General features: G+C 36.7%; 1 protein-coding gene across 1 annotated transcript in view; it reads left to right on the top strand.

Annotated features, from left to right (window-relative positions):
• GMPS (guanine monphosphate synthase) overlaps window positions 1-16506 on the top strand; it is a 52061-nt gene extending 35555 nt beyond the window's left edge. Inside the window, exons 11-16 of the mRNA XM_004682323.2 lie at window positions 1090-1205; window positions 3908-4033; window positions 9804-9919; window positions 14075-14205; window positions 15108-15280; window positions 16384-16506. Of these exons, the coding sequence (XP_004682380.1) occupies window positions 1090-1205; window positions 3908-4033; window positions 9804-9919; window positions 14075-14205; window positions 15108-15280; window positions 16384-16485 (764 nt within the window). The 3' untranslated portion in view covers window positions 16486-16506. The remainder of the gene's footprint in view (window positions 1-1089; window positions 1206-3907; window positions 4034-9803; window positions 9920-14074; window positions 14206-15107; window positions 15281-16383) is intronic.
• The last annotated feature ends 910 nt before the right edge of the window (window positions 16507-17416 follow it).

The following is a 17416-nucleotide window of genomic DNA, read 5'->3' as shown; positions in this document are numbered from 1 at the left end:
TAAAAGTTTTACTCACATTGTGTAATGTAGTCTAAGAAACTACTTACTCTGTTTTTCAGGGTTAGGAAGTTTTAAAGGTCAGAAGTTAATTCACCAAAAGTTAATGCAGTTTAGGTTTTAAGCCAGGATTCTAGCCCTAGTAATTGCACCTCAACTTGTCTTAACTATGTTCGTTGCTTCCTTAACAATTTTACAGAGGCATAATTTCTGTGACAAGTAGCACTTACTTATGTCAGATTTCAAATTTAGTAGGACAATGTTCAGTCAGTGGCCTCTGTTGCTGGCAAAGCAGTGTGTAGGGGGCAGCAGGCCACGTGGTCCTGTGCCACTGGTCATCACTTCGCTAGGATTGCTTGCTTATAAAAAGTCAATGTAAGATTTCATTGGTAAGAAGGATTTTGGTTGCTTTAAATGACAGGAATTTTAATATTTTGAACAAACTGGTTAAAGATGAAGAATAAAACTCAAGATGCTTTTGTCCTATTACAGTTAAATAGACGAATCCAGGTTTTCTTATATTCATGCTTACCTTGTGATTTTTATCCCTCAAAGTATTCATTCAGTAGAATTCTTTTGGGTTGAAATATTCTCTTGTATATTTGGTACTGTTTTTATTTTCTCTTTTCCTTCCACTCCCCTTCTTACCCCCTGGCTTTTTTCCTAAAGAAGCACATTTTTCCTAAAATTAGATTGGTAGTTGATGCTGGGTGATGACTGATAAGGTGTTATTATATTGTCCTCTTTATATATGTTTGAAAATTCTCTTCAAATAAATTTGCACAGATTTTATCAGTTAAAAATATTTATTGGAAAATTTTATGTTATTTACTACATATATAATTAGGAGATAGAATTTATTGCAGTAAAGAGTATTGAACATTCTAAAAAATGGTTTGGATGGGAATCTTAATAGCTACTTTAAAAAATTTATACTGGCTATGTAATAATTCTATATGAATAAAACTGGAAAAGACAAATGAGTAGGTTTTTTTCTTGGAAGAATTTTACATTTTTGAACAGTGATATTTGTAGATTAACATAAGCTTTATATTTAATTTAAAAAGTTAACCATTGCTACTTATTATTTAGGTCCTGGCCTGGCAATTCGTGTAATATGTGCTGAAGAACCTTATATTTGTAAGGACTTTCCTGAAACAAACAATATTTTGAAAATAGTAGCTGATTTTTCTGCAAGTGTTAAAAAGGTAATAATTTGCATTGCATTTATATATTATAGGGGCTTTAAACAAATCTGGTCAGTTCAAGAAATGGATTTCTGCTTGACTCTAATATTTAAAAGGAATTTGTTAAGTTTGCATTGCTTGAAAATTCATAGTATTTTTACCTTTGAAATAACTGAGGATTCTACAGTTTATTAAATGCATACTTCTTTTATTTTATAAAAAGATTTTACTTATTTATGTATGCAAAAACTAGGTACAGGCCATAGGTGCAGGCCAGGAGAGAGTGGGGAACAGAACAGGTGGACTGACTGAAACACACTGCTGAGAGGAGCAGCAGGCGGGACCGGAGATGTCTGTCACTCCATGTGGGTCACCTCTCTGGCGGGGATCGAACTTGTGCTGCAGTGACTGCGCATAGCCCTGCAGTGTTGTGCTTTAATTCATTCAGCAACCAGGAAGGATCCTCTCTTTCTAAGCTATTTAACAGATTGGATACACTAAATTCCTAAAGATGGTAGTTATAAAATATTTCATACCATTTTTCCATATATATTGCAAGAAAATTAGGTGAGTAATTTTATCTCTAAATTGATTAGGAGTGGAGAAGTCTCCTAGTCTTAGACTTCTCCAAATCCATGGATTTATATTGTATGTGGTCTGAAAAGCTAAGGATACCAATTCAAAGTGGAACTTGGTTGTTAGCGTTTCCAATAGAGAAATTAATGTAGAATCTTTTTGGAATAGCTTCAGCCAGGCCTGAAAGAATTCCCATAGCAAGAGTTTATAATAAAATATTAGCAAATAGGTATAGAATTACAGCACCAATAATGAATGTTAGTGGAAACAACCAGAGGAACAAGTCCTCACTTTGGATACTGGCATCAGCAGATACACAGTATATAAAGTATGTGGAAACAAAAGAAGCAAATGATGTAGATTATAAGAGGCTACCAAAAAATGACTTGGGCTTTAAAAAAAAAAAAAAGAACCAAAGCTAACGAAGTTCTAGAAATGAATAACAGAGTAAATAAATGAATTCAGATACAGAAGTTAAGAAATTATCCAGAAAGCAGAACAAAGAGAAAATGAGAAAAGATAAAGATTGAATGAGAAACTCAACTTTAAATTAGTTCCAAAGTAAACATTGAAAATAATTGAATTCCTCCATATTGATGAAAGCCACTGCGACTTAGATCAATAATTTTAGCACATTCCAATTAAGATAAAGGCAAAAAACCTAGCACATAGTAGGTATACCCAGAGAAACTACAGACTTCCCAAGACAAAGCCAGCTGAAGAGTAAAGAGTAAAGCCTTACAAAAAGAAGATTAATAATGAAAGCCCCAGTATAAGCAAGGAAACCTGAGTGCCAAGAAAAATGATTGTGGACGGTGGTTATCAGATAGATTAAGTGAATCCTAACAACTATGACAAAGATACTTTTCAGGTAACCAATTCACTACTACCAACTTCATTATTTAAGAACTTTAACAGTGATCCTCAATCTTAGCTGTGTATTAGAATCATTTTGTGGAGCTTTTGAAGTGTTCTGTGCTTGGGCTCCCTAAAATTTCTTAATTGCTCTAGTATAGGGTGTGAGCATACTAAGTAATTTGAGTTTGCAGTTAGGATTGAGATCTTAAAGGAGTGATTTTTGGAGAAGCGAAAAACAGAAAAGTCAGACATACAAAAAGGGGATGGTAGCCAAAATGATAATTGGGTAAAGTTAAAGTAACAAAGTATGTAAAATAAAAACACTCTCTAATTTTGGGTGCTCAATTAAGAAATTACAACAATATGTACATACAAGGGTATTGATTAGCATTAAAGTCTTCAGAGGTGTTTACATTGTTTGCCAGAAATTTAGAATGTATCTTTTGTTAAATATCTATGTTAACGCTTACAGGAAAATGCTAAGCAATTGAAGTTGGTTTTTAAATTTAAAACCCATAATAGGGAAATAAAATTGGGAATAATGATCAGTTCAGAATAATGTAAGAGAGTAGAAAAAAAATATCTAAAATGTGGAACAAGTAGAAATTACCGAATAAAGTGGTTGAATGAAATCTCATCATACCATTAACCCACAATTAAGTACTAATATGTTAGCTAAGACACAGATTGTCAAACTAGTTAAAAAGTTGTGAAGTAAGGGCCCTCCCTAGTGGCTCAACATGTTAAAGCTCTGTAGTATGAAGCAATCCTCAGCCATTGCAGCATGAATTTGATCCCTGGCTAGGGAGGTGACTCACATGGCATGGCAGACCTCTCCTGACCTTCTCGCTGCTCCCCTCAGCAGTGTACTTCAGTCAAATAATCAATCTAAATTAAAAAAAAAAAAAAAGTGAAGTAAAAGAAAAAGAACGGAAATACAAAGTAAAAAAAGCAAATGGAGCTAAATTAATTTAAGCTGACTTGAGGATGGAACATATTATTTTGACAAAAGTACAAGGTTTGACTCACATGATGTGTGTCCCTTGCTAGTGATTCTGTTAAAGTCTCGAGGTGTGTAATCCTCTAATTTGTATGTCTTATTCTGATGTTTGGCAGCTTATAGTCCTAGCTCTTGGAATGAAATTTTGATATATTGCATAGTATACATGAGTCAGAGATGCCAGATAGGATCAGTTACAATCAGTAAGCGTAGCTATGTAGAGTTATAGATACCAAAGGGATGGATGCCTTATATTGGATACCTTAACAATTGTCTCTTGTTTTCACAGCCACATACCCTACTACAAAGAGTCAAAGCTTGCACAACAGAAGAGGATCAGGAGAAGCTGATGCAAATTACAAGTCTGCATTCACTGAATGCCTTCCTGCTGCCAATTAAAACTGTTGGTGTGCAGGTAAGTTACACTGTGGCTTTAGAATTCTTTAACTGTAAGAAGGCCCCCAAATGAACATACTACTCCTTTTAGGTCTTATTCTTTGCTTGTGTATTCTTTAAACTGTGTTCTCTGTCTCTACAAAAGGTCCTCTCTTAGCAGTGATAATGTATAACTCACATTTTCTGTTTTATTTTGCCTTTCCAGTTGTAAAAGGATGTGAGGATAAGATAGTTGTCAGTTTAAAAATGTTATTCATAACAGTCTCTGGAGAAAACTTAGGAGAGGGTAGGGAGGAGAGTTTTTTTTCTGTTGTGTACTGTGTAGTTCAGTATGTACTTAAGTGTACATTAGAAAATGTGTCAAAAATTCATCTCAAAATGGTATGAGTGCCAGTTGGATAATGTCCTCTTATAGTAAAATTATATGTAGAAAGAAATTAGCTGTTCTAGAGGTTATTTATCTAAAACTTAATTATACTCTTTCCCCTGAATATAGAATCTAAATCATCAGTTTAAATTCCTTCTCCTGAAGTCACATACCTGTCTGTAAATAATGTAATAAAAATTTATTGTTACTTTTAAATTAAAATATTTTCATTCCCTTCTGCCTATTACCCTTTGCTGATAACAGTTTTCTGATCACTTCAACAAGTACTAAGGCAACAATTTGAAAATCTATCCCTATTACAATCCATAAAAATTAAAAATGAAGAGACAGAGGAATATATCACAAATGCTGGCGCAAAAACCTGAGAGAAATCTCATTCTAGCAGAACTGCAGAGTATTCCTGAAGGTGACTTCAAGGTAACAGTTAACAACAATGCTCATGAGCCTCAAAAACAATAGATGATGTAAAACAGGAACAAAGGCTGAGATAACGTGAGGTAGTTACAACCAGAATAATGGATCTTTAAAAAACACTATAGCTGGGCGGGTGGTGGCCTTTCTGAATCATTGACCCTGTGTGTTGGAGTAGCCTGAGCCTGTAAGACCCTATTGAAAAGTTTGGATCCCCATGAAGTCCTGCTGTACCTAGGTTTACTAGGAGTTTGGCTTGATGGGCATAATCATTTATAAAATCAGGAGTACTGGTTAAAGAAGCAAACCTTTGGGATCTTCTGTCCCCTGCCTGCCTGTCACCATCACTGACCAGCTATAGTTGGAGTGCATGGAAGATGGAGCACATACCTGGCTGTAAATTGCAGCTATGTAGATAGCAGTGGATTGTATACATTTGATGAAGGGCCCTTTCCTTTATGACAGGAATAAGCCCCTGTGAGACACTAAAATTAAAAACAAACAAACAAACAAAAAAAAACCACTATAACCAAAGTAAAAAACAGCAGAAGGTCTCAATAGCAAACCTCCAGAAGTAGTGGAGAGATTTAGTGAGCTCCAAAGCACAGTGTCAAGGAGCATACAAAATAGAACAACAAAGAGAAAGAAGTTAAAAAAAAATGAAAACCGTAAGAGTGCTTTGGGATAACCTGAAGAGAAATAATATCTGTATCGTGGGACTCACAGAAGAGGAAAAAGGTACAGATTTGTGTAAAGAAATAAACCACCTTTGTTTTGGAAGTGAACGAGACATTGTGATCCACGAGATCCTGAATTCCAAAGAAAATAATACCAGACTAATATACACTAAAACACCTTATAATAAAACTGTTGAAAGCCAACGACAAGTTCAGAATACTAGAAACATCTACAGATTTTTTAGTAGAAGCACTGCAAGCAAAAAGGGAATGACTTGACACATTTAAGATTTCCAGCCCTAGGGTCTTTTACCCTACAATATTAAATATAGAAAGAAGAGTGAGGAGCTTCATTGAAAAGCAAAATATTTATCAAAACCAAGCCACACATAAAAAAAATATTTATATAAAGCAACAGAACGACAAAGACAGTGGTGACAGACACCTGTATTATAACATGGAGGAAGAGGCTAACAGTATGACCCAGCAAAATGAGTCAGAGACCATTTTGTCCAAAACAAACAACTCATCATGCACTAATCACAGTAGAGCCTTTGTGTGTGTGTGTGTGTGTGTGTGTGTGTGTGTGTGTGTGTGTCTGTCTGTCTGTCTGTCTGTCTCATGGCTGAGTGGACTTCAAATCAAAAGTGTAGCCTTCTGTTGTTTATAAGAAACCTAATTTGCCAACAAAGACAAGCATGGAGTTAGAGATAAAGGATGGAAGAAAATCCAGAAGTAGTCATATTAAATAGAGATGGGTATTATTTTATTATTATAGGTCTAGTACAACAAGAAGAAGTAACACTGTGGATTATATATACACCAAATAATGGAGCACCAAAATACAAGTCAATAAAGGAGCGCTATAGAGAGAGACTGGCAATAACTAAGTAATAGGGGATTTTAATACTTCCACTTACAGCTGTGGACAGATTAAAAAGACTAAAGAATAAAACTAGTTTTAAATGAGGTCAGATAAAAGGCATAATAGATTGCTGCTGATTATTCCACCCCAAAAATCCCTGCATACATGTTTTTCTCAAGTGAATATTGAAGAGTTTTGGGAAAAGACCATATGTGGGATATAAACCAGTTATCAGTAAAACTACAAAGATTGAAGTTATACTGAACATTCTTTGATCATAATGTCATAATGGTAGAAATCAACTATAAAAACATGAACAGAAAAAACCATAAACACATGGAAACTATAAATAGTAAGCTGTTCAACAGGTTAAATGTGAATAAAAATTAAATCAAGTAGTACCTTGAATGAAGACTAATGAAAATGAAGATACAAGATAGCAGAATATGGGATACAGTGAAAGCTCTTACGAAAAAAGGCAATTTTAATACAGACCCACATTAAGAAGCAAGAAAAATTCCAAGCAAACAGTCTAATACTCCAACTAATGCAACTTGAAATAAAGGGATGATCCTGAGAGATTACTCCTGAACAACTAAATGGTAATAAGTTTGAAAATCTGGAGACAACTGGCAAGTTTCTACATCAGTATAGTTTGCTAGGACTGTGTCAAGAAGAAACAAAGAATTGAACAAACTGATCACAAGCATGGGCGTAGAATAATTAAAAATTATCCCCAAAACAGGACCAGATAGCTTTACAAATGATTTTTATCAAACTTTCAAAGAAAGACTAATGCATATATTGTTCAAAATACAAGAAGAGGGAATGTTCTCTAATATACTGTTTTTTTTTATTGTTCTCTAATACATTTTATGGTACCATCATTACCTTTATACCAAAACCATGTTAAGGGTAAAAAGTTTTTACATTGTGCAAAAGACATATAAAATTAAAGTCATCCTATTGCATGGGAGAAAATATTCACACAATATATAATCAATAAGTCATTACTACCCAAGATATAGAAAAGCTTACAAATTCAACAAAAGATAAGCAACTACATTAATAAATGGGTAGTAGATGTGGACACATAGTTTACCAAACAGGATTTCCAGAAGGCCAAATACTTTATAAAACGTGTTCCAGAAGGCCAAAAACTATATAAAACTATATAAAAAGGTGTTCATTGTTATCTCCAGTGAGGGCTGTGGTTACAATTGTAATAAGGTACCTCACACCTTGACAGTGCACATTAAGAACACCCCCACAGTAAGGGTTGGAGAGAATACAGAGAAAGAATGCTGTTACACTGTTGGTAGTAATATAAACTGACGAAGTCACTATGGAAAGTGATCTGTATTTACTTTAATAAACTAAAGATGGAACTAGTATATGACCCATCAGTAATACTCTGGGTTATCAAGAGATTATGGACCCATCAGTACATAAATGCTCTACAATACCTATTGTAGCACTATTTGTAATTGGTAGGACATGGAAGCATGTCTGCCAGTTAATGAATGACGGATCTAATGTGTAGTGTATTCACATTGTAGAATATTATTCAGCCATAAGGAAAGATGAAATGCAGCCATTGACAGCAAAATGGAGGGAGTTTTGAGGAAATTATGTGTAGTAAAAGCATGTCAGGATAATATAAATAATAGATATTTATGTATGGAGAATTAAATAAAATACTTTTAAAAATGTGCAGACATCAATGCCTTGAAGGCTGTGAGCTTAAGCATGGGTGAGGACAAAGAAAGGGGCAAGGTAATATAAGGGATGGTGATGAGAAAAATTTAAAGTATTTTAATTCCTCAAATGGCAGGCCAGCTATTTCAATCATAGAAATAGTTTGTCACCCCACCCCCATTTTCAAGGCTATATGTGAAACTTAATTTCTGTTGAAATAAAGGTGATAATGTCATGACAGATATTTGAGGTAATTTGTTGGATGAGCTTTTAAAATCTCATTTTATTTCTTACTATTACTATCAAAATAAAATTTTATTTTTATTATTATCTTTTTTAATGACTGATATGCATACAACACTTGGGATATAGGCCAGAAGTGCGGGAGTGTGAGAGGATTCACCAAAGACAGAGTGAGGAGCAGAACACGCAGATGTACTGAAATATACAGCTGAGGAGAGCAGGGGGTGAGACAGGAGAGGTCTGCACCATGGCCCAGCCCCCTGAAAAGGGATGGAACTTACGCTACAGTAGCTGCGATAGCTTCATAGTGCTGTGCTTTAACCCATTGTGCCACAAGGAAGGACCCAATTTTGGATTTCTAATGTTATTCTAGTCTCAGACTTTTGAAGCTGAGATCATGGAAGCCAGTTTATATTCTGAGTATCAAAAGAAGCATACTTTAAAAGTTAAGATGTAGCATATTTGAAAAAGAATGCTCTCTGTCCTTATTCCCCCTTTAAGTGCTGTATGTCTTTCCAGAAGCACTTACTGGAAAAAGAAAATTATAAATGCTCGTTGTTACTTTCTTTCTTTTAACTGAAAGCCATGAATTTCTTATCTTCTCTCACCAGTACTAGTAGATTATTCTTTCAACTGAATACCTTGAATTTGTTATGTTTCCATACCTTATATTCCATGCATTTAGCCATTTCCCTAACAGGTCTATTTAATCTATTTTCAATTTCTCAAATTTCAATGAATCTTTCAAAATTGCTTTTCAGCTCAGTAAGATTTTTTTTAAAAAAATCAAGTTACTTGAATGAAACAAGACAGTGAAAAAGGCAGTCAGTATTATTAGCAAATGTTACTTTTAGATCAGTTTTAAAGAAACTGGTAAGTAAATGTTTATGAGATTTTTTTTTAAAGATTTATTTATTTGTGCATACAGAACTGGGTACAGGCAAGAGGCTCAGGGGCAGCGAGAGGCTTCACAAGAGACAGAGTGGGGAGCAGAACAGGCAGATCGACGAAGTACACTGCTGAGGGGAGCAGCGGGCGGGTCAGGAGAGGTCTGCCACGCCATGCGGTCACCTCCGAGGCAGGCGGGAATTGAACTCATGCGGAAGTGGCTTTAGCTTCTCAGTACTGTGCTTTAACCTGCTGTGCCACCAGGGAGGGCCTATGAGATTATTTTTATCTTTGACTTGATAATCCTTTTTATTTGCTTGATAAACATGGGCAGGTCATGTCTATCAAATTAAGTGTTCTGGCTATTCAAAGTTGGAAAAAGCTTAATGTACCTCTGGCATATACTGAACAAATCCTGGAAAGTATCATCATACTTTATACTGGACTGATATAGGACTTTATTTTCAGGTTTATCATTAGCGAAGTCCTGGTACTTTTATTCAAACATGTATTTGTTATTACATCAGTAGTAATGATGTCACAGTGCATGAAATAATTTCCAACCTAATACTTATTTTTATAAAAGATTAAAAATTGTCTATTGTACCTTTATTTTCAGGGTGACTGTCGTTCCTATAGTTATGTCTGTGGGATCTCAAGTAAAGATGAGCCTGACTGGGACTCTCTTATTTTCCTGGCTAGGCTTATACCTCGGATGTGTCACAACATTAACAGGTATGTTCTGCAAGGTGAGGTGGTGGTATAAAGAAGAGATGTGTTTTTTAAGGTCATGCCAGGATTGGAATACCAGAATGCTCAAGTGTAGGTCACAGTAGAGCATAACATTCAGGGGTACCTGTATTTTGTTCTTTTACTGTAATGCTGCTTATCAAAAAAATTTTGGTTGTTCCATCAAGAAATATGAAGGGTTTTATTTTCGTATAAAATGTTCATGACAGCTTTTAACCTCCAGATAGTATAAATGGCTTACACTATCTTGATTTTTTTGGTATCATGTTTTATTCCAGAAGGAAATACTAAAAAAAAAAAAAAAAAGTAGCATAGATTGTAGAATTACCAATAGCAAATTGGTGAATTCAATTATCATAATTCCAGGGGAATAATTATCACATCATCACCCTTCTCTCAAGGGAACTCAAAGAGAGAGGTATATGCCAGATATTTTTTTTAAAAAGTATATTAAAGTCTAATTTATTTGGTATTTAGTTTTTCAGATCCAGGTTTTGTTTGTACATTAATTTCTAGAGTTAGTTATACACATTTATAGCATGTGTGAAACAGTTAGCCAAAATGAATTCTTGAGGTTTTGGTTTACTCACATTTGTCTAAATTTAAGAACTTAGCTGATCCTGTTCATCTTCCTGCATGTTCTAGGTATATAGCTGCCTGCTGGGCGGGCCTGTGAGACAGAGGCCCAGGGAAAGTGGTTTTAACTGCAGGCATCTTTAAAATACCCCAAAATGAATTATTACTGTCTTAAATGTCCAATTTGTAATTGTCCATTGTGTTGCTTAAAACAATGATTCATAATTCATGTTCTGAGGAATGTTAATACCCACACATACTTTGTGGTTCATACAGAAAATTCCCCAGGTTGGACTCTCTGATTTCATTACATGTATATGGTTAATGTTTTGCATCACAACATTCTTAGTTGCAATTTTTTCTTTCATACTCACTTTTATTTAGACTTTGTCCATTTTACCATGCTTTCTTCCATACTTCACTCCTTTTTTCTCTCCTTTCCCAACCCTTTTTTCCTTCCCCCTCCCCAAAAAAGAAAAATATGATAAACACTGAAAAAAAATAGAATTTTAAGTATGACTTCTTGCAAACCTTTCAAGAGTGTTGATGAATTTTAGATTTCTTTGCCAGGGTCCTTTGTGGGGATTTGAATTTAAACATTTGGGGGGGAAATTGCCTTTTTTGCCACTTTCTTTTTTCTAACATGGAATTTTTTTTTTAGCATAATAGTTTATTTTTATATCATTTTGTGCCTTTTCCCATCTCAGTTGTAATCCCCGTGGACATCCCATCACTAAGTCACCCATGTGGCATCAACGTAGTCCAGTGCTCTCACCCTCCTCGTTTTTCATCCCTTTCCCCACTCCACCCCCATAAAATATCACTGGTATATAGCTGTTCATTATTATTATTTCCCCCACCTCATCCCTTTATGTTCCTGCTATGAGTGAAACCATCCGGTATTTTTCTTTTTTATTTTCTTGCTTATTTCACTAAGCATGATCCCTTCCAGCTCCATCTAGTTGCTGCAAAAGGCTCCATCCAGTTTATCTTTTCTGACCACTGAATAATATTCCATCATGCATTGAAAATAAATTTAATTCTTTTAAAAAATTATAATAGTTTACTTTTACATCTTTTTGTGCCTTTTCCCATTTCAGTTGTAGTCCTGTGGGCTTCCCACCACCAATTCACCCATTTTTGATTCCATTCCCCACTCCACCCCAATAAAATGTCCTGTGTAGCACATTTTTTTTTTTAAAGATTTTATTTATTTATTCATATAGAACTGGGGTATAGGCCAGAGATGCAGAGGGTGAGAGGATTCACCAGAGACAGAGTGGGGAGCAGAACAGGCAGATCGACGAAGTTCACTGCTGAGGGGAGCAGCGGGCGGGTCAGGAGAGGTCTGCCGCGCCATGTGGTCACCTCCGGGGCAGGCGGGAATCGATCTCATGCCGAAGTGGCTTAAGCTTTGTAGTGCAGTGCTTTAACCCGCTGCGCCACCAGGGAGGGCCAGCACATTTTTTAAAATCCAGTCTACTTTGGGGCATTTGGGTTGATTCCATGTCTTTCCTATTGTAAATAAGGCAGCAATAAACATGGGGGTGCAGGTGTGATTTTGAATCAGTGTTTCTGTGTCTTGGGTAAATACCTAGGAGTGGGATTGCTGGTTCACCTGGAAGCTCCATTTTTAGCAGTTTGAGAAACCTTCAAACAGTTTTCCATAGTGGTTGTACTAGTTTGCATTCCTACTAGCAGTGCAAGAGAGTTCCTTTTTCTCCACATCTTTGCCAACATTTGTTGTTGCTAGTTGTTTTAAGATGTGTCATTCTTACTGATGTGAGGTGGTACCTAAGATGGAATTTTTAAGGTGGGATCTTTGTACAGAAAGGGACTGTTGAAGTTTCCATATCCTCTATGTGTGGGAGATGGCCTTTCTGTGTACATTGTCTAGTCACTTTTCTTTGGTAAGAAAAAGAACTGTGATAAGGCAAGTTCATAAGTTCATGGCATTTTGTCTAATTACTTTTTCGCTTCAGGATCACTTACGAACTTAAAAACTATATTGTTTAGAAGACAGGCAATTTTCTGTGCATGCAACAAAGCCTTTCTTCCTGCTCATTATGTTGGAAGGAGAAAATGAAGAGTAGTGGTGTTTTTATTTGATGCTGTAGACAGGTAGGGCTGGTGCCTGCTGGCTGGAGGTGGAGCGGGAGAGACGTGGCATTCCTGTCTCTGCTCTGACTGTCCTCTGTTTTCTGCTGAAGATTGTGAAAGTGACCTCCCTCAAGACAGTGACAAATGCCCCTTGAGTTGTAATTACAATTCTAATTTCTTCCAAGCTGTGTTCCAAACAGTACTTTCATTAGCACCGGATGGGGTCTTTCTTTGAGACAGACATTTCCTTAAAGCATTAGTGAGTCATTTCGGAAGGAAGTAGTACATCAAGTCCAGTTTTGGTGTCATTTTTAGTAAACTGGCAATGAGAATCTCTCTTTGGGATCCAAGTTTCCCAGTGTGAAAAAAAAAGTTGAATGATCAGGTAAGTTTGGGAAGTTCACTGTAACCTCATATTGATATTTCTGCTGCATATTAGCATAGTTTCTGAAGTCTTTCATCAGACAACCTTTTCTTTTTAATAATTCAGTGTTTCTCCAAGTTCATGTGTATTTATTTCCTAGAACACCCTAACAGATCACCTCATCTAGGGACTTAAAAACAACAGAAGCTAAACAAACAAAAAGCACCCCAAAAGAACTCCAGAAATGTATTCTCTCGCATTTCTGAAGGGTACGAGTCTGAAATCGAGGTGTCTGCAGAGCCGCAAGGCCACGCATACTCTTGAAGGCTTCCTAGGAGCTCCTTCGCTTTTCCTAGCTTCCTAGTTTGCTGCCAGTCCTTGGCTGTGGCGGTGCAGCTCCAGTCACCGCTGGCTTCGGTGGCCCTCTTCCCTCTGTATGTGTCTGTTTCCAAATTTCCCCCTTCTTGATGAGCACCAGCTACTGGAGTGATGCCACCTCATCCAGTATCGCCTTAACTTATTTTGACTGTGTCTGCATGAACCATTTCCACCCACAGATTCTTGATGGGCATGAAGTTTTGGGGAAACTTCAACCTAGCACTGTTCCATGAAAGGAGAATTGTGATCATGACATCTATCTTTGCACATTTTGTGATGCCAAGAGAATATACTGTTAGTTTTAAAGATGTATGTATGTACACAGAACCTGGGTACAAGCTGGAGGTGTGGGTTATGAGAGGATTCACTAGAGACAGAGTGGGGAGCAGAACAGGCAGATCAACGAAGTATACTGCCGAGGGGAGCAGCAGGCAGGCCAGGAGAGGTTTGCTCTGCTATGTGGATCATCTCCCTGGCCAGGGATCGAACTCATGTTGCTGTGACTGGTGATAGCCTGAGAGTGCTTGATCCTGTGTGTCTAGAGGATATACTTTGAGGAAGGTACATAGAACCTTCTTTACTCTCACATCCTGTCTTAACTAGTTGGGGATTTGCAGTAGATAGGAGAGGGACTGAGGAATAAATGGAAAGAATGTTATTCTGTATGTTTTGCTTCTTATACTAAAATGTAATTTCTCTAAAATTTTACCTTCCTGTTCTAGAGTTGTCTATATATTTGGCCCACCAGTAAAAGAACCTCCTACAGATGTTACTCCCACTTTTTTGACGACAGGGGTGCTCAGTACTTTACGTCAAGCTGATTTTGAGGCCCACAACATTCTCAGGGAGTCTGGTATGTTAATCATTTTGTTTATCACTGTTTGCTGGCATTAGATTTTAGAAAATTGACAGTGTATGATTCTGGTAGGAGAATATACTTTTATGTTTTAGGTGATTTTGTTTCTGTTATTTAATTATGTAAGTAGTCCTGTGATGCTGCCTTGTATATAAATCTTGATCACCTTTATTGTCCTATGTGGACATGTGTAGAGTGACAGAAAATTGGAACATCTCAACTTGTACAACTTTGGCTGAGGTTGACTGAGGTGATACATTGCTTTTTGGTTCAGTTCTCTCATAAATAGTGTCCCTTTTTGTAGTCACCTTGGGCAGTATTGTTTGCATTTTGTTGATTTCACAGTGGAAAATGGCCTCACATTGAGAACTGAGGAGCTGTCTAATGTTCCTAAGCACAAGAAGCCTGTGATGTGCCTTATGGAGAAATACATGGGTTCGATAAGCTTTGTTCAGGCATGAATTATAGTGCCTGAACTTAGATTGAATGTCAATCCATAATAAATAAGGTGTCTTTAAACAGAGCATACATAAAACAAGATTACATACTGGTCAGTGGATAAAAATGGGTGACCAGTGGCTTGTAGGAACCGAACAGTTTCTCCTGGGGCAGCAGTTAGTATTTGTTAATTCCGTGTTTGCAGTATAGTACATAGCTACCATAATCAGAAACTGACTGTGTGTGTATATGATTACACTACTGTCACATGTCAGTTATCAAGTTATTTGTATTTGTGACTGAATTTATAGTGTTAGTGAAAGTAGTTGCAAACATTGCACGATGACTGTCCTACTGTGTATGTCGTGTTAGGTGTTGTCTGGGAGGATTTAAGTGAGCTCGGTCACTGTGCTTTTCTGTGGTGTGGTGATTGTTTTTACATGTTAATTTGCTGTCTGTAGGGTATGCTGGAAAAATCAGCCAGATGCCAGTGATATTGACACCATTACATTTTGATCGGGACCCTCTTCAGAAACAGCCTTCCTGCCAGAGATCTGTGGTCATTCGAACCTTTATTACCAGTGATTTCATGACTGGTATACCTGCAACACCTGGCAATGAAATCCCTGTAGAGGTAATCTCTATCTATCTATGTATCTATCTATCTATGTATGTATCTACCTAGGTATCTATCTATCTAATCTATCTATTTTACTATCTATTCTATCTATTCTTTCTATCTATCTATCATTATATGTCTCACGCATATTTTCAGTCTCATAATTTTGTAATAAGGTAAATGGAATAGACTATGAAAATGTTGGTATTTGTGGGATTGCTTTTATTATTGGTATTATTGTGGGGTTGTTCTTTATTATTTTTTTAATCTCTGCATGGTGGTTTAAACTAATAAGGGCCTTAAATTTATCTGATTTATCTGATTACTGTGTAACTCTAACTTACAGTGTTATTGAGTCTTGCCAACTTCTACTTTATAAATAGTACTCTTCCAACAAAAAAGAAAACCCTAGAAGTGAAGGAATATTTATTAGCAAGAGGGTTGCAATTTGATGACATTATAGCCAGGCACCCATGAATTGCTTAATGCTATCTACTACCACTTGAATTTTAATCACTATCTACCCCTCCTTTTACCCTCCACCAATGGATGGTTATGGGACTCTTTGCGTAGTAGCAAATGAGACTACTTGTTGGACCACTGCTTCAGAAATGCAAGGCTCTGGCTATAGCCAGACAGCTGACTGGGTAATGTGATGTAGAGTCTGTTTTCTCTTTGGTGCCAACTTGCCAATTCTATGACCTGTCAAGTGAGGCCTCCCTCTCCTTGTTGGCAATATTACTATAGGGGCATCGTGTGCCACAGCAGTGGTCTCAGAGTTCTGTGTTTAAAGTGTAAGGTGTGAATTATTGACATAAACACATAAAATAATATGCTCAGAAGCCATAGCAATATCAGATTGCATCAGCATTTCTGAGCACTTACTATGGACTCGTAATAAACATTTGCTGACTCGTCTTTGAGTGTACTGAGTTGAAGTTACTTAAATCTATGAAGGAAATAGGTTCACTACATAGAACTAGTCAGATAATCCCTTGTACATTGAGGAAATAGTATGGAGAGTTCACATTTTTTCATTTCAAATGTAAGCTTTCTAGATCTGTTGGATTCATGCGTGGGTCCTGGCTCTTCTATTGATAATCTTTGTTTTATAACAGGTGGTGTTAAAGATGGTCACTGAGATTAAGAAGATTCCTGGTATTTCTCGAATTATGTATGACTTAACATCAAAGCCCCCAGGAACTACTGAGTGGGAATAATAAACTACTTGTTCTGTTAAAGTACTGTGTGCAGTTTAAATGAATTAGAAAGTGTTCTCAGCCTTGACATGCAGTGTTGTGAAGAGTCACTGGGGTCACTACATCACATCTGAGTTCTCTACAGCAAAACCCTGCAGTTTTAACAGCTGAGTTGGGATAATTTAAAAGGGCCTGAGAATTTGTACACATGTAATCAAAGCACCATTGCCCACATTCAGACAGATCGACTTGCTTTTACCTTTGCCTCACTTATTCTTCATGTTTGATCTCACTCATGTTGTCTCTGTCAGTGAAAATGGATGAAGGTGAATGAATTTTGGAGTGGTAATGGACTGCTGTTCCCTTGCCAGTTTCTAAGTACTCTCTGTAACCCGTTTTATTTACCATTGTGACTTAGTATGTGTAGCTTTTAGAGAAATGGAATTTCCCTGTAAGTAGCTTTCCTACGGGGGCTGGGGGTAGGATGAACATATCAGATAAAGATGTAGATGGGCTGTTGCAGCCATTTTTGCAGGTCATTGGGGCTATAAAATATAAGCTACTTTAAGATGGAAAAGCACCAGGAATTTGTTGAAGTATTTTAGAATTCTATAACATAACCATGGGAGGAAGAAACTCAGTTTACCATGTTTTCAAATCAGGTTCCACTCAGATGCCATGTTGCTCTCCTCTGCTCAGACCTGCTCATCAGTATAAGGAATCTTGGCTTCCCACAGCCCTGAAGAGGAAGCTTCTGTTCTTGATCTAGGTCTTGCTGTCTCGGGTAGTTTAGATGAAGTTTGAACATTTGTATCTCATTTGATTGTTAGAAAACCACTTCTGAGATCAGGGAAACTGCTCATGGCGTACATATGCACACCTACAGCTGTATCATCTGTTACAGAGTTGTGAAGAGACCAATCAGATTTATTTTTCAGACAAGTTTATCATC

The sequence above is a fragment of the Condylura cristata genome, unplaced genomic scaffold (genome assembly GCF_000260355.1).
Source record: "Condylura cristata isolate star-nosed mole 26May11 unplaced genomic scaffold, ConCri1.0 scaffold00014, whole genome shotgun sequence".
Taxonomy (NCBI): domain Eukaryota; kingdom Metazoa; phylum Chordata; class Mammalia; order Eulipotyphla; family Talpidae; genus Condylura; species Condylura cristata.
Note: the sequence above shows the minus strand (reverse complement) of the source record. Positions and strands in the feature narration are given on the sequence as shown.